The 21,450-nt window shown below is 40.7% G+C and overlaps 2 protein-coding genes across 3 annotated transcripts; one reads left to right on the top strand and one right to left on the bottom strand.

The window, feature by feature from the left end:
* Window positions 1–1,028: 1,028 nt before the first annotated feature.
* GON7 (GON7 subunit of KEOPS complex) lies at window positions 1,029–4,585 on the bottom strand. Its single transcript, XM_067727189.1, has 2 exons — window positions 4,324–4,585; window positions 1,029–1,918 (listed from the first exon to the last, which is right to left on the bottom strand). Exons 1-2 carry the CDS (start codon window positions 4,529–4,531, stop codon window positions 1,824–1,826), a joined length of 303 nt encoding a protein of 100 aa, XP_067583290.1. The 5' UTR covers window positions 4,532–4,585; the 3' UTR covers window positions 1,029–1,823.
* A 129-nt stretch (window positions 4,586–4,714) lies between these two features.
* UBR7 (ubiquitin protein ligase E3 component n-recognin 7) lies at window positions 4,715–20,973 on the top strand. 2 transcript variants are annotated; one of them, XM_067727139.1, is made up of 11 exons: window positions 4,715–4,935; window positions 7,258–7,391; window positions 8,232–8,292; window positions 9,168–9,263; window positions 10,213–10,266; window positions 10,821–10,926; window positions 12,123–12,331; window positions 12,507–12,656; window positions 13,166–13,328; window positions 14,358–14,419; window positions 18,766–20,973. In XM_067727139.1, exons 1-11 carry the CDS (start codon window positions 4,786–4,788, stop codon window positions 18,856–18,858), a joined length of 1,278 nt encoding a protein of 425 aa, XP_067583240.1. In that variant the 5' UTR covers window positions 4,715–4,785; the 3' UTR covers window positions 18,859–20,973. The 2 variants fall into 2 exon arrangements, with proteins under 2 accessions (XP_067583240.1, XP_067583248.1); XM_067727147.1 differs by lacking the exon at window positions 7,258–7,391 and having other exon boundaries at window positions 4,746–4,935.
* The last annotated feature ends 477 nt before the right edge of the window (window positions 20,974–21,450 follow it).

Raw genomic sequence — 21,450 nt, 5'->3', positions numbered from 1 at the left:
ACACAAAAATAAATAAATAAATAAATAAAAATTACCTAAGTCTAGCATCAAGCTTATTTTTAGGTGGGATTGTGGGGTTGACTTTCTTGTATAACAGTAAAGTTGGAGCTGTTTCAGAGAATAACTGTATCCTGTATGCCTGTGGCCAACAGTTTTACCTCTGGTTTTCAGATTAGAAAACCAGTCAAGGCATTTCTTTTCTACTGGTCCTTCAAGCTGGTCCCTCAAACCTTCAAAATCTTTTTTGTCATGCATGTGGCTCACTTAGGAAGACAGTATTAGAATCAGAAAAAGATCGATCAGACCTATAACCCAGACCTCCAAACACTAGACCACAAGCAAAAATATGTTGACATTTCTTCTTCATAAACATACTTACTAAACACAGAAGGAGACAAAATGTTCAGGAGCAAAGTTCAGCTACTACTTTAGAAGTATGAACTATTTTAATTATACAGCTTGTTTTTTTAAGGATTGTATAAAGATAAAAGATTATTACAAATCAGTAACTGAGCTGAAATCCCAATATTAGAGACATTATCACAAACTAAACAAGGTAATTTCTGACCATTTATAAAACTTTTTCTAGTTGGTATTGTTTTAATTACATAAGAGTACTTAGTGGAAGGCTGATGTTCCAAGTAAAACAATACTTTAAAGATATGAAAAGGTGTGTAAATTCAGTTTCCTTAATAGCATGTACTTTGTAAGCTATAGGTTTCAGAATGTGTAACTGGGAAAGTGCTACGGGAATCTTTCAAAGGCTATGTGTATAACCCAAGCTCTGCCAATAAGCTCTGTAACTCAGGGCAAATACCTCACATTTGATTCACCTCTGAAATAAATCATATAATCTGTAAGGTTACTTCCAACTCTAAAATTCTATGACAATTTGTGTTTCAGTAGGTACATGCTACTTGATTTCTCTGCAGTTTAGCTATCTAAATGAATCAGGAAACACGCAGAATAAATGAAAAATGCCTTAGTCCCTCCGACAAGCAGAAAAGGAATACATACACACACACACATATATTTTAGGAATATATACATATGTATATTTAAAGGATTTGATAGTCCTTTGCTAAGCAAAATCAAAGTTTGACTACAGGATGACACAAAATATCTTTTTATATTCAACACAGGTTGCTTACCTAAAGACTTATATTTGTGTTAACATAAATAGCACGTCACAGCCTAAAAGCACACCCCATTTATAACTCTCTTAAGGTACAAGTTAAACATATATCCATTGAGTGGTATCGTCTCCAGAAGTCTGTGTACTGGGTGTGAGTGTGGATTCAAGGTTTCCTTGGATCTCTCCCAAGGGCTCTCCTTTCTCTTCAGTATTTCTCTCTATTCCCATTTTACTTCTACTTATACAGAACTGCCATTCTTAAATTTAATACCCAATTTTCACCACTTGTTCATGTCAGTTCCTTGAAATATAATTGTCCATGAACCTTGACATATACTTTTTATAACAGAAGCTAAAAGATGTAGACATCACACAATTTAATCCAGAGGGTATTTAAAAAGTATAAAGAAAGAATTCAGTTGCCAACATAGTGGATTTTATACATTATTAAATGTCTATTTTATCTCCATGGTCTGAAACTTACTTCTCACTCAAGAAAAAAGATTCCTTTCTAAACATTTATTCTATCTTTCTTTGATGGAAACAGCAGAAAACCTTCTTCTTTGACAAAATTGTCCCAGAGGAACAAAGCAAATGCTTTCCAAATTAGAGCACAAGTCTTCCTTAAATGTCAGTGTGTGATAAATAAGATATCATAGCAGTCTTTTAAATTTCATAAAAGCTACAGTTAAGTTGGTGTTTTTGGCCGTTTTGCAGAGGGTCCATCTGAGTTAGTTCTGTTATCAACGTTATTTTCATCTTCTGCATCATCTTCATCATCACCTTTTAAAATAAATATTTGTTGTATGACAATATGTTCATCGGTTGAAAGAAATATACATAGCTAAAGCAGCTGATAATGAGACCATTTCACTTTAGGGATTAATAGAACAATGGATATATCAAATTAGAAATATGTACAGTTAAAAAGACTTCGGGAATTTTGGTGTTTAAAACCTTTCTTTTCTATCAGTTATTTTTGAGATATGATTCATATACCATAAAATTCACTTTCAAAGCGTACAGTTTATTTAGATATTCACTAGGTTGGGCCACCATCACCACTAATTCCAGGACACTTTTCATCTTCCCAGAAAGAAATCTCATACAAATTAGCAGTCACTTCCCATTCCCCTCAGTCCTTGGCAGCCACTAATCTACTTTCCTATCTCTTAGATTTGTCTATTGTGGACACTTCATACAAATGAATCGTAAAACATGTGGCCTTTTGTGTCTGCCTTCTTTCACTTATCATGTTTTCAGAGTTCATTCATGTTGTATAGCATTTATCAGTACTTCATTCCTTTCTGTTGCTGAGTAATATCCATTGTATGGATATATATTTTGTTTATCTACTCATGAGCTGATGGACATCTGTGTTGTTTCCACTTTTTAGCTATTATGAATAATGCAGCTATGAACATTTGTGCGTTTGTTTTTAACGGGAACATGTTTCCAGTTCTCTCGGGAGAACGAGGAGTGGAACTAGGAATCCCTAGGAGTAGAATTGCTAGGTCGTACGACAAATTTATGTTTAACTTTTTGAGGAACTGACAAAGTGTTCTCCAAAGAAGGTACACCATTTTGCATTTCCACCCGCAGTGTATGAGGGCTCCAATTTCTTCACATCCTAGCCAAGACTTGTTATTGTTCTTTCTGATTACAGCCTTCCTAGTGGGCATGGCATGGTATGTCACTGCGGCTTTGATTTGCCTTTCCCTGAAAGTCAATGATGTTGAGCATCTTTTCAGGTGCTTTCTGGCCATTTGTATATCTTATCTGGAGCACTGTCTATTCAAGTCTTCTGCACACTTGGTAACTGGATTCTTTTTTTTTTTTTTTGGTCATTATGATGACTTTTTTTCAATTGAAGTATAATTGACCCACAACACTGTTAGCTCCAGGTGCACAACACAGTGACTCAATACTTCTGTACATTACAAAATGATCACCACTATTTGTCTTTCTAGTGTTGCGTTCTACCACTTTTCTTTCATAATTGTTACATTTTTAAAATTTTGTATTTGTTAAGATATGATTCATATAAGATAAAATCTGTCATTTTAATCTCTACAGCTTTTAACAAAGGAAATTCAAACAGAAGCTTTATAGGGACCTCGTTGAATATACAAAAGCATGTCTTCCTGTATGAAGATATTACTGACCCACTATTAGTAGAAGAGACAGCAGTTACTTTTCCAGTAAGTAATTATATATATATATATATATATATATATATATATAAAAATGGCTCTACCTATACCTGTCCTTATTCCAATGATAATATTTTCAACGGATCAGAGAGGAACTTTTGGAGGCAAGAACCAGGACTTCTCTTTCATGGAAACAATCTATTATCTGAAGTTCGTGTAATATTCTGAATTGGTTCCTTCACATTATCTGGCAATCAAGATGTAAACAAGATGGAAAGGAAAGTACAGTACAGTTTAAGCTCCTCTACAGAGGAATTAAGTCCTGATTCTAATATTTAGTTCTTAGGTTCTTCAGCTCAGGGTAGTCAAGACAAGACTTAAAAAAAACGAATACACTTAAATTTCCCGTTTCTACTTTCAAACTGCACCTACAAAACTGGGAAAGGAAAGGAGTCCCTGAGAGTTAAGACTTGTTCATATAAAATCTGCTGCAATCTTCGGAACCTGCTCCTATTCTGTGACAGATGGCAGTCTTCCAAACTTGTTCGTAATTTTACACCGGGGAAGATTCCTTTCCATCCTTCAACAGCCAGCTTAGAATTCACGCCCTCTCTGAAGTCTTCTTGGGTTCTCTAGGTTTGCAATAGCTACAGAGGAGCCTAGGGTCATCCTTCTACTCTTTAATAAGAGTGTTTGTCTGTCTAACCCCTCAGCGGTCAGAGTTCCACAAGGACAGGAACTGAGTTTCATTCTTTCTCCAGAGTTCAGCCCAATGACTGGCATACAGCAGTAGACGTTCAGCACGTTTTTGTGTGTGTGTGATTTAAATGCAAAGAGAATCGTGAAAAGCAGCCCTGGTAAATGAGCCCAGGTACAGCCCAGATCTGGCGGAAGGTGCTAAGAAGTTTTAGTTGGATTTCTTCCCCCCAGGCTCACTTTCTCCAAGTTTGCCACTCCACGCAGGCTCCCTGAGCAGACTTTCCCTGGGCGCCCCTGCCCACCCATCTGTCGCTCCAGCACCGTCTCAGAACTCACCGTCCAACGCCTTCTCTGGAGCCGCCGCCACCCGGTCCTGTGCTTCCCGCTGTACCGGGGAGCCGAGGAGGTTGGTCACCAGCTCCCTCATCTTAGCCACGCCCGACAACAAGCCCTGGAAAGAGTCGGCGACGCCCGGCGCCTCACAGGGCACCCGTAGCTGCTGTCGCTGCCCGTCCTGCCCGACGTACTCGGCCAACAACTCCATGGACACCGCCGAACTTCCAGAGCGCACAGCGATGACGCGCCACCCGGAAGCGGAAGCCAGCTCGCCGCTGGCGCAGGCGGGAGAAGGGAGAGGAGTAACTTCCGTTTGTCGGGAGTCGCTCCTCCCCCTTCCTTCGCTCCCCGTCTCTGGGATTGGTGCCTGGCACTGAGGCCCCGCCTCCTCCGGCCCCGCCCCTCGCGGCCGCTTTTCCCGCCTCCGCCGGGGCCGAGAGGCGGTCCGGGTGACAGTTGAGAATGGCCGGAGCCGGGGAGCCCGCTGGGCGGCAGTCGGAGCTGGAGCCCGTGGTATCGTTGGTCGACGTACTTGAGGAGGACGAGGAGCTGGAGAATGAGGCGTGCGCCGTCCTGGGCGGAAGCGACTCGGAGAAGTGCTCCTACTCGCAGGTGGGCGCGCGGCCCGGGCCTCGCCTCCCCCGGGCTCCCCTGAACCTTCTCTTCCCCGCTGGACTTACCCTCTTCCCGCCTGCCGCGGCCGGCACCCCCGTGGTGGTCCGGGGCCGTTGTTCGTAGTACGTTTCCCCATCGCAGGCCCAGTTGTCCTATTACCCTTAGTCTCCCGAGCCCCCTTCCTCAGCCTGTGTCCAGCAGGGCTCCCCTCCTTTCTCGGTCTTCCTCCGTCCGCTCCCCCCCGCCCCCACGATTCTCCAGGCTTTGGCCCTGGAGCGGCTGCTCTTTCCTTCCTTTCCCGTCTCTTCTCGGTGCCTCAGCTGCTTTTCACGAAACCGTCCCCGTGACCTCTCACATCCAGACATCTTTGTCTCTACTTTTCGCATCTTTAGAGCATTTATTAGGAATCGAATGGGAGCGTCAAAACAGAGTTAAAGGAGAGAGCTCTGGATTTGAAAATCTCCCCGTGTGGGCTGGGCTCCTGGACAGCTGGTTCCTCTGCAATTTAGTTTGACAAGTGCTAGCTGGGTTTTTGGAGAGAAGAAGCAAGTACTGCATCTGTCTGCAGTCTGCCCCCCAGGGGGATAGACCGGGACCCGAACAGCTGGTGGCACTGGCAGAGGAGGGGAGGGGAGGAGAGAAAGCATTTGGAAGATGTCGTGAACAAGGATTTGAGGGGGTGTGATGTCTTTGTTTGGTGACTCATCCTATATTTGTAGGTACAAAAATGGAGAAAGGTGGGTAGAAGAAAACTAATAAGAGGTGAGAATTGGTAGGAGGAAGAAGGTTACCTTCCAAGGGGGTGGAGTGGAACGCTGAAGGATGTGGAGAGAGATTTGGGGTCATTATGTGGTGCGGACTGAGATCGTAATACCAGTTGTCATCGTTGTCCAGTTGAGTTTACACTGCAAAGTGGTTACATTTGTTTTTAATACACCTTGTGTCAGATGTATTTAATGTTGTCTGGTATTTAAAAACCTTTGAAACAACTGAAACAACTTTTTCCCTGCTTTCCTTTTTTTAAAAAGTCTGTTTGTAAGTTACCTTTGAAATGTAGTTAGGTTTTTGAAACGGACTTCCTTAACATTTTTTTTATTGTAGTGAAATATGTGGAAAAGTGCACAAACCATGTATAAGTCTTGGGAAAGCATAAACAAAAACACATGCAGGGCTTCCCTGGTGGCACAGTGGTTGAGAGTCCGCCTGGCGATGCAGGGGACACGGGTTCGTGCCCCAGTCCGGGAAGATCCCACATGCCGCGGAGCAGCTGGGCCCGTGAGCCATGGCCACTGAGCCATAAAAAATAAAAAAATAAACATGCAGGTACGTACTACCCAGATCAAGAAATAGAACATTACCGGCATACCAGAAGCTTCCTTGTATCTTCCTTGTGTCTCCCCCCTTCCCAGAAGAGGGTACTATCCATTATCAGGATTTGCTTGTTTTTCTTTCAACTTTTTATTTTGAAACATTTTAAGTCTACAGATAAGTTGAAAGAATAATATTATGAACACCTGTGTAACTTTCCCATATATTCACTTTTTAACATTTTACAACATTTGTTTTTTCTTTTACCCCTTCATTGTAATAGACTTTCTTTTTTCTTTTTTCCTCAGCCACTTGAAAATAAGTTGCAGACCATGACATTACACCTCTGAATACTTCAGCATACATCTAAAAATCAAAGGGATTCATTTAATGCATTGGTTTTCTCTTTGGTGGAACCACAAGCATTTTCCAAAATTAAGTATGATTATTACTTACATAAACTTAGACACATTCTCCTACATTTTTTTTTTTTTTTTTTTTTTTTTGCGGTACGTGGGCCTCTCACTGTTGTGGCCTCTCCCGTTGCGGAGCACAGGCTCCGGATGCACAGGCTCAGCGGCCATGGCTCACGGGCCCAGCCGCTCCGCGGCATGTGGGATCTTCCCGGACCGGGGCACGAACCCGTGTCCCCTGCATCGGCAGGCGGACTCTCAACCACTGCACCACCAGGGAAGCCCTCTCCTACATTTTTCTGTGTTGAAATGATTAAGCAGACCAGCTTATTCACAGCTGACTGAAAATATTAAACTTCTTTCTATCACTTTAAGAAAAGATTATATGAAAACAAGCACTAGTGTATGAAACATGCAACAGTGTTTTGGTATTCTGTTGAATAAGCTTTTTTATTAGCCTCAGTGTTTTTTACAGGAAAATCTTGACCACAGATAATCTGATTTCAGTTATTTCTTAGATCACAGTATGGGCATTAGGTGACTCTGCCATGTTTCTTCAATTTTTTCTCTCTTTTTCCATTTTGGGGCTGTCTTTTAGGGCTCAGTAAAGAGACAAGCACTATATGCCTGTAGTACCTGCACCCCAGAGGGAGAAGAACCAGCAGGAATTTGCCTAGCTTGCAGTTATGAATGTCATGGAAGTCATAAACTTTTTGAGCTATACACAAAAAGGTAAAATGGTCAGAGACTGATGCTGAATGCTTTTCAAATATTTAGATTCTTTTCCAGCTGCACTTTTTTTCTTAATCTTTTTTTTTTTTGCATTCAAAGTAGTTGTGCACTGGTAAAATGTAATGTGTTTTTATATAATATAATTGGAGAGAGCAGTTTTTCCAGAGGGTCTTTTTTTTTTTTAATTAATTAATTAATTTTATTTATTTATTTTTGGCTGTGTTGGGTCTTTGTTGCTGCGTGCAGGCTTTCTCTAGTTGTGGAGAGCAGGGGCTACTCTTTGTTGCGGTGCATGGGCTTCTTATTGCGGTGGCTTTTGCTGCAGAGCATAGGCTCTAGGAGCGTAGGCTTCAGTAGTTGTGGCACATGGGCTCAGTAGTTGTGGCGCACGGGCTTAGTTGCTCCGCGGCATGTGGGATCTTCCCGGACCAGGGCTCGAACCTGTGTCCCCTGCATGGGCAGGCAGATTCTCAACCACTGCGCCACCTGGGAAGCCTGGCAGGCAGATTCTTAACCACCGCGCCACCAGGGAAGTCCCCAGAGGGCCCTTTAAAATAAAATTATGGTGCAAACTCAACTACTCCTGCTGCTCTGCCATGATTTTATTAGTGTTTGTGTAATATAGATATTTGTCTTTATACATGTTAATCTCTAGAATTATTAAATCTTTTATTGTTATGTGCTTGGAGAAATTCTGGATTGGATACATGAACAACAACCAAGGTCACTTTTTAGATCCTAGAAGCCAGTTGAAAGGGAAGAGGCTATGACATGAATTTAAAGAGTAAGTCATTAGATTTAAAAGAAAAATTAAAATCGGCTCTTCCTCCTTTGTTTCAGAAATTTTCGTTGTGATTGTGGAAACAGCAAGTTTAAAAATTTGGAATGCAAATTATTTCCTGTAAGTAAGCACCGTAACTATAAATGCATGAAAAGTAGCTGAGATTGATATTTGTCCAAGTGGATAAAAACCAAGTATTTTCCAAAAAGGAAGTTCTTATGCTTATTCTTTGTAAATGGAAAAATCAGTATTAGACTGTATCCCATTTATTACTTTTTGGAAAACTAAGTAACCTTTTCAGAGCCTACAGTATAGATTGTAATTAATATGAAGGGTTTGTGGGGGAATGTTCTAAAGTGATTCAGGTTTAGTTATGTTGATTATGCTTACGCTTTAAGGTTTTTAAAGCAAAGGGGATGACTTTAAAAACTGAATAAATAAAACTTGGTAATAATGAGTGGGTTATGTGCACTCAGAAGTTTTTCAGTGCTTTTTGGATTAAAAAAACTATGCTTATACGTTAACTTTCAATGAAATAACAGAAATGAAAGAGAAAATAAGGGACTTTACATTGTTCAATCATATTGCTAAAACTGTCATGCTTTTTCCCTCCTCAAAGATTATTTTTAGATAATTTCCTTGCCTGCCTCCTAGTAACCTGGGGGCTTTGGCTATCACAGCTGGGCATTAAGAAGTCTTTTGAAATTCTAGGCCAATGTCAGCTTACATAGGTTGATAATTAATATTTATGATTCATTTTCTCCAATTGCTACAAAGAAGACATAGAAAATAAATTTTAACTTTTTCCTGTATCCTGGAAAAAGTATCCCTTTAATAGGAATGAATTTTTTTCCTTTGTACTTTGAAAGTTAAAGACCAGCTTCTGGTGGGTGGAGATATTTAATGCACAAATTTATTGAATGCATAAATTTCATGATGCATGAAATTGTAGTTAAAGTTAGACCATATTATGTATTGAAATTAATATCTTTCAGGACAAAGCAAAGATAAATTGTGGCAATAAGTACAATGACAACTTTTTTGGATTGTACTGCATTTGCAAGAGACCTTATCCTGATCCTGAAGATGAGGTAAGAGATTTAGAGGTTAGCACCGGGACTGTGTCATCTCTAGCCTTCACTCCTCAGCCTTTTGTCATATTTGACCCTTTAGCTGTTCAGCAGGGATTTGGGGATTGTGAAAGGATTCTAGATTTATCCCTTCTTATGAATCTGGGCTGGAGCTACAACCAGAACAGATCCCAACTATTATTCTCATTCTTACATCATGAGAATGAAATATTGGACAGGACTTTCTCAAGGCCAGAACTTTTTTCCTTTCCCCCCCTCTTTGCCTGCCTGTTTGCTCCATTCCCCTGAACACTTTCCAGAAAATGACCTTCAGTTTCTTGCACCCCTGCAAGGAAAGAAATAGGGTGTACAAACTGGATCCTCTTAAAAATTTCAGTTAGACGTACACACAAAAAATTTAAAAAGAATTTTTCTTCTTCCTCACTCCTGTACCTTCTTACCTCCCAGAAACAACCACTGTTAACACTTTTTGGTATATGTATTTTTAAACCTTTTTCTGTGCACATATAAGTGGGTGAATGTGAGTTTTAATTTCTAGTTTTCTTTTATTTTGACAAAAGTGAAAATTCTGTGCATTCACATCTGCAACTTGCTGCAATTCGCATTACCTCCCTGGCCCTGGGTTTATGTCTGAAGTGAGAATACATTACTTATTTATAAAGTTTTATGGGAATCATATATTAAGTAACTGATATGAAAGCTTTGATAATTGCTCACAAAGTGCTTATCTTAATGTAATCCTTCTGTAACACCAGTTCATGGAGAATGAACTTCGTTGGCCCCTTGAATTGCTGTTTCTCCCTGTTCCCTTGACTTCTGGCATGTGGATAGCAGTTTTACAGAATTGGTAGAGAATTATTTAATATCTAATTCTAATGTGTGCCAGATTTACTTTGGTATCGCAGAATTCGCTGTAATCATTAACAAACAAATGGCTTTCCCGTGTTAGGTTCCAGATGAGATGATCCAGTGTGTAGTCTGTGAGGACTGGTTCCATGGAAGGGTAAGGAACGCTTTTACCTTTTAGAGGCATTGTCTTTACAAAAAGAGAAAAGATCTTGTCTTTTGGCATTTACTATATTTTACGTTATAATTACTCTTCTAAAAATATAGTAAAGATACGATCAGCATACTAGTGCAATATGTTTCTTTCCCCCAGCTGCATTGGGTCTTCGTTGCTGCGCACGGGCTTTCTCTAGTTGCGGCGAGTGGGGGCTACTCTTTGTTGTGGTGCGCGGGCTTCTCATTGCGGTGGCTTCTCTTGTTGCGGAGCACGGGCTTTAGGCGCTTGGGCTTCAGCAGTTGCGACGCGTGGGCTCAGTAGTTGTGGGGCGTGGGCTCTAGGGTGCAGGCTCAGTGGTTATGGCGCACCGGTTTAGTTGCTCCATGGCATGTGGGATCTTCCCGGATCAGGGATCGAACCCGTGTCCCCTGTATTGTCAGGCGGATTCTTAACCACTGTGCCACCAGGGAAGTCCCGCAATATTTTATAAAATAATGGGCTTTTTGGACAACTTGGTGATCACAAGGAAAATGTTCGATTTTCTGTGTTCACAGCATCTTGGTGCTGTTCCCCCTGAGAGTGGAGATTTCCAAGAGATGGTGTGCCAGGCTTGCATGAAACGCTGTTCTTTTTTGTGGGCTTATGCTGCACATTTGGCAGGTAAATGTCTCTGTGGAGTTGGTATTCCACCAACTTGTGCTGTATGTTCAGAACAATTTGTATGTTCAGTACATAATTTTTATCAACTAGTTTTAATTGGACTCTGTGGAAAAAAGTATAAGATCTGTTCCTTCTCCACAAGGTGCTTATAGATAGATTGGGAGACTACCAAGAACAAATTTGTACTTAAATGGCGTGATGCAGAGTATGGATGAGACCAGAATTAGAGAAAATGGAGGAAGCAGTTTTGAATGGGATTTTGAAAGATAAAGAGATAAACATTGTTCTTAAATGTAAGACATGCTATTGGTTGGGGAGAGGGTGGTGGTATAGTTTGTCATATAGTGCTTTTATTATACTCTAAGAAATTGACCCCAAACCACTAATCAGCAATGAACGTTCTTGAGGCATTAAATATTTTATTTTATTTGTAATGCTATATGTGTTAATTTATTTTTAAAGTGTCAGTTGTCTCCTGCTCTGGCCTCATAATTTCTTGCCCTTCTCACCTTTAGGGAACACTTCACCATACAAACCACAAGCAGTATCAGACATTTTGATTTGTCTCGAAGCTCTTAACCTTGGTGTGCTTCCTTTCTGTTCATACCCTTTACAATTAAATCTCACTTTCTGCTGGACCTGAATTTATTTCGCATTCATCAGGTTTTCTTAACAGTTCCCCTCTGCCCCTCCTTCATTTCCTTCCCTGTCAGCAGATGGCCTCATTTCCTACTAAACTGAAATGCCATCATGCAAACTGAGTTCCCTTATCATTTCTCTTCTCTCCACAGTATTTCTGTCTCTACACGCACCCTTTCTGATTTCCTTCTCTCATAAAGAAAAGCTGTTGTTTTTTCTAAAACTGCCCTTCTACCTGTATTTGCAGTTAAATCTCTTCCTATTGCCTCTTGCTTCTTGAGGTGTCCCTGTCTTTAACATCTATAGTATTTTTTTTTCTCCTTTACGTAGAAAATGCTTAAGTAGTGATTGGTATTTTTAAATGATCTTTTCAGTTATTTGACTCTTTGGATTACGCAGGCATAAACTAAAAAAGTGTTATTTCCTTTCTTATTATTCCAGAGATTAAGGTTGACTTTCTCCTTTTCCAGATTCTGAAGTATGTTTTAATCAGACTAAGTGATTTCATTGGCTAACTGGTCTGTGGATATGTGTGTGTTTTTTCATTGAACCCACAGTAACCAAAGTAACTGCTGAAGATGATGGGTTGCTGCTGAATGTTGATGCGGTAGGTGACCAGGAAGTTATCCAACCTGAAAATGGAGCTCATCATGATGGTGCCCTCAAAGAGGATGTTCCAGATCATGGAAAGGCTGCTGAGAAGGAAGTTAAAGCAGAGCAGATGAACGAACCATGTACCAGCTCTAGTTCTGAAGCTGATCTCCAGGTAACATGAAATCTGAGCTATAAAAGAAATAAAACTTAAGCAAAATTAATTCTGTAACCTATATAGCTTTGGGTTTCAGTTGTACCCTTTGCCTAAAGAAATCCTTTGACAAAATCTAAACTATGAAAACTATGATAGTTTAAAAAACACACTTCAAAACTTAATTTAATTTCAGACAGCATTTAAGAATCAACATCTCAACACAGAATCACAGTCTGGCTGCAAACTTGAGGAGCTTAAAGCTAAGCAGTTTATAAAGAAAGACATTGCCACCTATTGGCCCCTGAACTGGCGTAGCAAGTTATGTACCTGCAAAGACTGTATGGTAAGTACCTGATCAAGTTTCAATATTAGTATGTTTTGTGGACTGATGTCTAAAATAAGAGCACCTGAAAAGTATATTTATGAAACTGATATTAGAGTATAGAGAACTGAAAATTTTTTTATATTAAGCAAATTTATGAAATAGTATTTGCAGTCTGAATGCTTATGGAAGAAATTAAGAATTATGCAATACTTTTTATTAGCTTCATTTCAGTGGAAAATAGCTTATCTTTTTTATATCATAGAATTGCTTGGAAACACGTATTACTTGAAATTTACAGTAAGTCAGTGGTTTTTAAATAAACATCTCTTAGATCATATAATATCTACTGGGAAGTTGGGAGGTTTCTAAAAGATTTGGGCAAAAAGAATAAAACATTCAAGCAACTCTGCTAAAAGGGTCAGGTTTTTCTGGGTATTATTTAAATAAATTTTTAGTGATTCTCATGAGGTTGACTTTCTGAGAATGACATACAGTTCTAATGGGGAAACTGGTTTTATTTTTTAAAGAAAATGTATGGCGATCTAGATGTCCTGTTCCTGACAGATGAATGTGACACAGTTCTGGCTTATGAAAACAAAGGCAAGGTTGACCAGGCAGCTGACAGTAGAGACCCTCTAATGGACACCCTTAACAGCATGAACAGAGTCCAGCAAGTGGAACTTATTTGTGGTAAATATTGTTTGTGAAAGTTCATGAAGTTCATGAAGTTTCCTTCACCATTAAAAAAACTTATGTATAAGGAAGACAACTAATAACCTATTTTAATTTAACACAAAGATGGTTTAAATTTGGAATTGTATAGTAGGCCTCACCTACACTTGCTTGATTGTAATGTTGCTGGGTATTTAGCTGCTATTTCCATTGAATTAGGGTTACATGCTAGAATAATTACATGCTTGAGAAACCATAACATGGTATTTTGATTAAGGATAGATGTATGAGTAAAGAATAAAAGGAAATCAATTTCTTTTTCCATCCACTGAAATAATTTTCATTGAACATTACATGTCATCTTTTTGAGCAAAGCATGCCATCTTTTTGACAGTTCTTGAGGATACTTCAGTGGTTCACAGGAAACCACTAGAGGGGAAACATTCCCAAATCCTTAATTACAGGCTTTTACATTTTTTCCCCCAGTATGCGCAGCCTATTTTAGTGATTTCCATCCTAGCCATTTCTACTCGGATGCCACCACTTTTGTGCCCCTTTTTGGACATTGATTATTCCTGTCTTGTATTTGTAACTGTTTGATTAATTTCCTTTTACCTTTATTGGAGTAAAAGCTTTCCGAGGATAGAGGCTGCATCTAAAACATTTTTGTAGCCCTCAAGGTGCCTTGTACATAATATAAATTGTTGAGTGAGTGCACGAGTTTTAAAACTTAATGTTTGACAAGTCCAAGATATTTCAAGCACTAGAATTCCAGAGAGATGGAAAACTTTAAAAAAAATTCTTAGCTAATCATTTTGGGAATGAGGATATCTCTGTTTTTTGAGGGTTTTTAAATGAAAAAGTGTCCCAGATGTCAAAATGGAGGAATTTGAGAGAAATTGAGAACAAGTTTCTATGCAGATTTCACTTAAAGAAAAATGTGGTTTAGACTAACATACTCAAATGTCAATGGTCAAGAAATATTTTGTTTCTAAATGCAAATGGCTTATCTAAAGTTTATGTCCTTTTTTTGGTGTTTTGATTTAGAATACAATGACTTGAAGACTGAACTTAAAGACTATCTCAAGAGATTTGCTGATGAAGGCACAGTAAGTTTAGTTAGACTTCTAATCAGAGCCTTGTATGTTTGGAATAAAGTATCTTTTTTATTGAAGTATAGTTGATTTACAGTATTATTTTAGTTTCAGGTGTATAACATAGTGATTCAACATGTTTATAGATTATACTCCATTTAAAGTTATTACAAAATATTGGCTACATTCCTTGTGCTGTACAATATATCCCTGTAGCTTGTTTATTTTATACATAGTAGTTTATGCCACTTAATCCCCTACCCTTCACTTGCCCCTCCCCCTCCCTCTCTCCACTGGTAACCACTAGTTTGATCTTTATATCTGTGAGTCTGTTTTGTTATATTCATTTGTTTTATTTTTTAGACTCTACATATAAATGATAACATGTAATATTTATCTTTCTCTGACTTATTTCACTAAACATAATAACGCCCTCTAGGTCCATCCTTGTTGTTGCAAATGGCAGAATTTCATTCTTTTTTATGGCTCATATTCCATTGTGTGTGTGTGTGCCACATCTTCTTTAACCATTCTTCTGTTGATGGACACTTAGGTTGCTTCCATATCTTGGCTATTGTAAATGATGCTGCTGTGAACATTAGGGTGCATGTATCTTTTCAAATTAGTGTTTTCAGTTTCTGGATACATACCCAGAAGTGGGATTGCTGGATCATATGGTAGTTCTCGTTTTAGGTTTTTGAGGAACCTCCATACTGTTTTCCATAGTTCATTTTCTTTGATGAAGAAGATGACTGAGAGCTTAATGCAGGCAGAGGAAAGGGAAATCAATAGTAGTGAAACACCAGTGGACTAGCCACATCAGGAGTCCTTCCCAACCCTCCAGATGAGGGACGGAGCAGTCATGCCTGATCTGGAGAGAATCGTAGCTTAGGAGAGGGCCATTGGATCAGCCATACTGATTCTCTCAGTCCTGACCTTCAAGCAGGGATTTTTGGAGAAGGAAGGAAAAATGAAAGCCAGACCGCTTTTCTGTGATTTTTGAGTTCTAGTTTAAAATAAAACAACTTTATATTGGGGGGCTAAAACATTTCTCTTGCTGGTTAGGACGGTCTATATGCTTTTAAGGGTGACACTAACTCTATAATGTATAAATTTTTTTTTTTTTTTTTTGGCCACGTGGCACGTGAGATCTTAGTTCCCTGACCAGGTATGAGCCTATGCCCCCTGCAGTGGAAGCAAGGAGTCCTAACCACTGGAACGCCAGGGAATTCCCATGTAATCTTTTAAAATAGTTTTCCAGGGACTTCCCTGCTGGTCCAGTGGTTAAGACAACACACTTCCACTGCAGGGGGCGTGGGTTCGATCCCTGGTCGGGGAACTAAGATCCCACATGTCACGGGGTGCAGCCAAAAAATAAATAAATAGATAAAATAGTTTTCCAGATGAATTTACAAATACCTCCTAGCCCTTTACTACGCATACATTTATGATGGACTTTTTCTTCTAAAATACTTTTTTATCTTCCAAAGGCAGATATAAAGCAAAACTTTTCTTTTCATGGCCTACAGTTGTCCTTCTGGACAGAAAATGTTTTGCTCTGCTATAGCTAGACAGACAAATGAAGTCAGACATGGGTCTGACGGACACTCGGGACGTGCCCGGAAACTTGTTTTCTTGGAAGAAGTCTCTGCCAACCGAGTGCTTTCTCATAAATGTGGGAAGAACTTGTAGCTGCCTGGATATCTGGCAATGCTGCCTTTCTGCAAAATGAATTGTGAAGTCCAAAGTTAAAGAGACTTCCTAAATGGTTTTCTCATTTTTAGAGAATGTTCCTCACTGTCACTAGGGACGGACGTCTTCCTGCTTCCCAGCAGCTCTTAACAGACAGTTATTCTCGTTTCTGTTGCAAAGGCTGTCCTCTGCTTAATGCAGCCTCAGGCTTCTCTCTTACTGGAACTAAGAGGGTCTGTGGGTGTAACTGTTTTGGGGTTTTTTTGTTCTTTTTTTTAAATAAATTTATTTATATATTTTTGGCTGCATTGGGTCCTCGTTGCTGCATGCGGGCCTCACACTGTAGTGGCTTCTCCTGGTGCAGAACATGGGCTCTAGGCACGTGGGCTTCAGTAGCTGTGGCACATGGGCTCAGTAGTTGTGGCTCGCGAGCTCCAGAGTGCAGGTTCAGTAGTTGTGGTGCACGGGCTTAGTTGCTCCACGGCATGTGGGATCCTCCCGGACCAGGGCACGAACCCGTGTCCCCTGCATTGGCAGGCGGACTCTCAACCACTGCGCCACCAGGGAAGCCCCGGGTGTAACTGTTTTAACCTTGGCACTGTTAATGGACGTTCAGGGTCTTTCAGTTGTGTCAAAGCACATGCTCTTGCCTCTGCTTTTGTGTAGTTTGTGGTTGCTGTGCTCTTTATTGATTTTATTACACACACACTTAAATTCACGTAAAAGAAAAAAAGTAGGTATGTTGTCTTTTTCCATTCATATTTGAAACAATTTTATCCAGTCTTCACATGTCTCCCAGTGTATGGATCTTTGTGACAGCTAGAGCCATTCTTTATGAGTTTGAGATTATCTGATGTGATGATTTAAAAGGACAGAAAAATATTTTTTATTGTTTGTTTTCGACATTACAAACACCTTAAGTTGTCATAAAGCTCATCTGCTTTGGTTGTATTTGGCTATAGAAGAGAATGCTAATAAGGTCTGGGTGTTGTCAAATGAGGGACTGCCCTTTATTTAATGTTTGTATCTGACTAAAAACTAATAATAACGCTTAGACACTACAAATTTTCTAGGACAAACCAATAAAATGATTCATTATTGGACCCAGGTATTTATTCTTTAACATTTCTACTCTGCATATTGGCTGTGACCATTTGAGGATGCCTAGAAACTCTAAAGATTACACACTCTAATTTGTGTAATTTGTGGGCTTTTAGGTCTCCTCCTACTGTTTCCTTGCCAGAGAAATGTCCTTGTGTTGCCTTTCAGCGTTTAATGTTTGATCTGAGCTGGGGCAGATCCTTCACACTGGAACTCTCCAGTATCCTATTTACTAGCATTTATAAGTGTGCATTCCCAAGCCCAGGGCCCTAGAGCTCTGAGCTGTGGTTGCCTCAGAGTGCGTTAGCATCTCTATCTTGAGTCTGTGAGGGGTTCTAATTCCTCACAGGTTGACCCCCGGCTGACTCTTGGTGCCTGTGAGACTGGTGTGTCAGCTGCCAGTCTGGTGTGGAGTTCTTTCATTTCGAGGAGTTGTCAGATCATGTCTCCCCCCCGTGAGTTATTCAGGTTGCCTGTGCCATTTGGGGATGTCGCGCTCTTACCCCTGGGGAGTGGAGAGGGCGGTTTTCGCTTTACACACAAGTATTTGTCCTCTTTCTTCTCTCTCTCTCTCTCTCTCTCTCTCTCTCTCTCTCTCTCCCTCTTGCTCACTGTATTACAGTGCTTTCTTTTTCTCTTTCCCTCCCTCTCCCCGCCCCACCTTTATTCCTTTATAATAATAAGAATGTTACCTTTGTAATTAAAAACCATGTTAACAAACCTGTCAGTTGCGGCACAGACTCACTCTTGGGGTGCGCAGGGACTCCTTCCGGGTAGGCCTGGTTTACTTTTTTATCCATATTTCCCCTTATTTTCTTATTTTTGATATTTTATTTTGCTAATAGAAACACTTCTATGTGATGTTCTAGTCCTTTTTCCGATAAAATACAAGATAAATTTCTCATTTTTATTGCATAACATGATTATTCCATTTACTGGGGGTACTGCTTCCATAGTTTTTGCCAATTATTTTTCTATTTATATAGCAAACATCTTTAATTTTGGACTCTTGAAGAGGGAAGAGTTTGGGGGTTCCTTTTTTTTCAGTAAAGGAGAGAGCACAGATCTCAAAAAAAGCAGATTCTGTTTGCTGTGGGTGCTTGGGCGGGACTGAAGGACGTTCCCGAGACGGCTGTGCCGTGGGGAGAGCAGCGGCCTCGGGAGACCATTGGTCTCCTAGTTTTCATCCTGGCTCTGCCACTTGTCTTCTCAGCTGATACTCACTGAGAACTTGCTCTGTGCTGGGCAGTGTTTCACAGGTGTTACATCTCATCTGCTCTTCAAACGGCCCTGTTAGGTGGGTGCTGCTTTCATCTCATTTTAATGAGGAAACCAAGGGCGGTGGTGGAACCCACGCTCCGTACCAGTGTGCTGTCTGCCTACCGCGTGACTCTGACTGGCCAGTCTCTGAGCCAGGATGAGCTTGTCTATGCAATGGAGATAGGATAATTAATTACACATTAACACAGTCCTTATCAGCAGTACTGTTGGACTTGATTGTGAATGTTACAACCAGTTAGTGCTGTTCTGTGATGTTCCCTTTCCTAATTTTCGCTCTCCCTCAACAGGTGGTTAAGAGAGAGGACATCCAGCAGTTCTTTGAAGAATTTCAGTCAAAAAAGAGAAGAAGAGTGGATGGGATGCAGTATTATTGCAGCTAGACTGGAATATGGCGCCTTCTCGTCCAGCCAGTGAAGATGCCACTCACTGTTCCAGGGATAAAAGAGGCATATTTCACCTTCGGTCCTCATTCTGTCCTCCCTGGAGCAGCCTCCTCCTGCTGATTTCACAACCAGCGTTCTTTCTGACTCAGCTAAATGCAGCTCATTCCACAGACTTGAGCCCCATCACGCCAGTCCAGCCAGGGTTATTTGCTCATGAGTATCAAGAAGTTTGATTTGGTTTTGAGAAAGTAAACTAGTTTTTGTTTTCCCTTATGATTTGCTCTTTAACTCCCGAGTGTGTCTGCCCTGTCACAGAGCCGCTGTCTTCCAGGACCTGCTCTGTCAAGTTCTCTTCTGTCAGCTCCAACCTCTGTAGATTCCCCCCACCCCTACGATCATGGTGCCTTGGGTCAAAGCTTCCTCAAGCCTGTTCTGCCCCTTCTCCCACATCTGTTTTCTGAGCTTTGGTCACAGCTTAGAAGGGATCTCAGAGCTTGCTTCCTCCAGGCCGAACCTCCGGAGTAGCCAGGACTGATGGTTTTCTGGCCTAGATGTTTATCACAGGCAAGGAGATTGGCTGATGGCAGGATTGAGGAAGACTACCTTTGTTACAAATTTTACTAAAAAATTTAAAGTGAAAATTTCATTCACAAGTCTACTGGCACTAGAATATTAGAATTTCAGTACTGTAGTGCTCACAGGGCTTCCTGGAGAAAATCTGCCATTATACTAGTCCCTCTCTACTGCCTAGAAAATAGACCGGGTACTACCCTGTGAAATCATGGTGGTTTACAAAGTCCTCTGGGTTTCTTTATATTATCAGGGATATTCATAAGCCTAGATTATAAACAGACCTATTTTGATATTATTCTGTTAAGAAAATGGTATTAGAACCCCCAATAAATTATTATTTTTCCCCTTAAATCTGTGCTGAAGAAAAAAGCTACTGGCTTAGCTTACTTGTAGCGAGCAGGGCAGTGAGTGCTCTGTTTTGGGAGATGATGTGGAAGAGATCCCATGTGCAAATGATGAGCTTTATGTATATAAATGTTACTGTCCACAGCTGAGTCCCTAATGACTGTGAGACCTTTTGAAGAACCTCATGGGATGTTGTATAAAACCCCATATTTGAGGGGATGTCCTTTCAGTTGGTTTGAAATCCCTTTAAAGCCCCTCAGTCTATGTGGAAAACACCTTTTGATAAACAAAGAGCCCTCAGTTGCTCTCTCCCTCTGGAGGAGCGTGGTCTTTCCTGACAGTAGACGACACACTTTGAGGTGTGAGACTATACACATTTGAGGCTTTGGGGCCACAAGTGTATATTAATATTTTTTGTGTGTCCAGCAGTCACAAGTGCCCACCGATCCCTGGATAAGGTGAACTAGGCCTACAGAAAGTCAAGGACTTAAAGAAATAGTACAACTCGTTTTTCTGCATCAAACCTCCTAATTACAGATCCTGATGAAGAGTGACGTGTGGAGCTGGAAGGTCTTGTGGCCACAGGAGATGCCTGTGTGCTCTGAGCTGGCCTTGTAGAAAGGGTGGAAAGGCTAGGGTGAGCGCTCACGGCATCTTCAAGATGGTTTACATCCCCAGCTTGGGAACTCTGTCCCAGGTCTGAGGATTTTTGAACCCCCCTCTGCAAGGTGGTACTAGTTGTGTACCGTTGTGGCCTGAAAGTTTATATCTTCTCAGACATTTGATTTAACTATCAGAAAGTTCCTCCCTTCCTTATGACAGCTCAGGACCCAGTCTTGGAGGTGATGCATTACTGTGCAGCACAACACAGATCACCCAGTGGTGAAGGGCTTGTTTTAGGAAAGGTACTGTTCCTTTTACATTAACCAGAAAACCTCTTTTTTTAACCTGTTGTTAACAACTAGTTTTCTTATTGACTGTATTGGACTGTCTCTTCTTGTAGAGACTGATTTTGGCCAACATGTGGCAGTTGATATTAATGCATGTTTTATGCAAAACAGGAATATGATATTAGTTACTTTTAAGGAATTCTGGCATTGTATGTGCATTTTTGTAGAATTGTTACTGGACTTATAATTACATACTTAACTCTAATAAGGTTTCTGTAAAATTTAAATAAACCAATTCAGAATAGTGGTTTTTCAGATTGTTTTTAGTCACTTTTTTTTTTTTTTAAAGAAGACGTTGCAGGTAGGAGTTTATTAATTTATTTTATTTATTTTGCTATGTTGGGTCTTCGTTTCTGTGCGAGGGCTTTCTCTAGTTGTGGCAAGCGGGGGCCACTCTTCATCACATTGCGCGGGCCTCTCACTGTCACGGCCTCTCTTGTTGCGGAGCACAGGCTCCAGACGCACAGGCTCAGTAGTTGTGGCTCACGGGCCTAGTTGCTCCGCGGCATGTGGGATCCTCCCAGACCAGGGCTCGAGCCCGTGTCCCCTACATTAGCAGGCAGATTCTCAACCACTGCGCCACCAGGGAAGCCCTGTTTTTAGTCACTTTTAAATGTACACAGCCTCCCTTTGCAGGCTCTAAGAAAATGGGTCCACTCTGGCAGCTCTGCCTGCCCTGGGGCCCTGCTGCAGCAGAGGGTATGGTTCCTGTCTCTGCAGC

The sequence above is a fragment of the Pseudorca crassidens genome, chromosome 1 (genome assembly GCF_039906515.1).
Source record: "Pseudorca crassidens isolate mPseCra1 chromosome 1, mPseCra1.hap1, whole genome shotgun sequence".
NCBI classification, from domain to species: Eukaryota; Metazoa; Chordata; class Mammalia; order Artiodactyla; family Delphinidae; genus Pseudorca; species Pseudorca crassidens.
The sequence above is the reverse complement of the archived record's forward strand: the minus strand, read 5'-3'. Positions and strand labels throughout refer to the sequence as shown.

What these genes read in the sequence shown, in the direction of transcription:
- GON7 (XM_067727189.1), bottom strand. Translation starts at nt 4,531, where the DNA reads ATGGAGTTGTTGGCCGAGTACGTCGGGCAGGACGGGCAGCGACAGCAG. An exon ending in TCCAGAGAAGGCGTTGGACG is followed by an intron (nt 1,919 to 4,323) that starts GTGAGTTCTGAG and finishes TTATTTTAAAAG; the next exon opens with GTGATGATGAAGATGATGCA.
- UBR7 (XM_067727139.1), top strand. Translation starts at nt 4,786, where the DNA reads ATGGCCGGAGCCGGGGAGCCCGCTGGGCGGCAGTCGGAGCTGGAGCCC. An exon ending in AGAAGTGCTCCTACTCGCAG is followed by an intron (nt 4,936 to 7,257) that starts GTGGGCGCGCGG and finishes GCTGTCTTTTAG; the next exon opens with GGCTCAGTAAAGAGACAAGC. An exon ending in TGGAATGCAAATTATTTCCT is followed by an intron (nt 8,293 to 9,167) that starts GTAAGTAAGCAC and finishes AATATCTTTCAG; the next exon opens with GACAAAGCAAAGATAAATTG.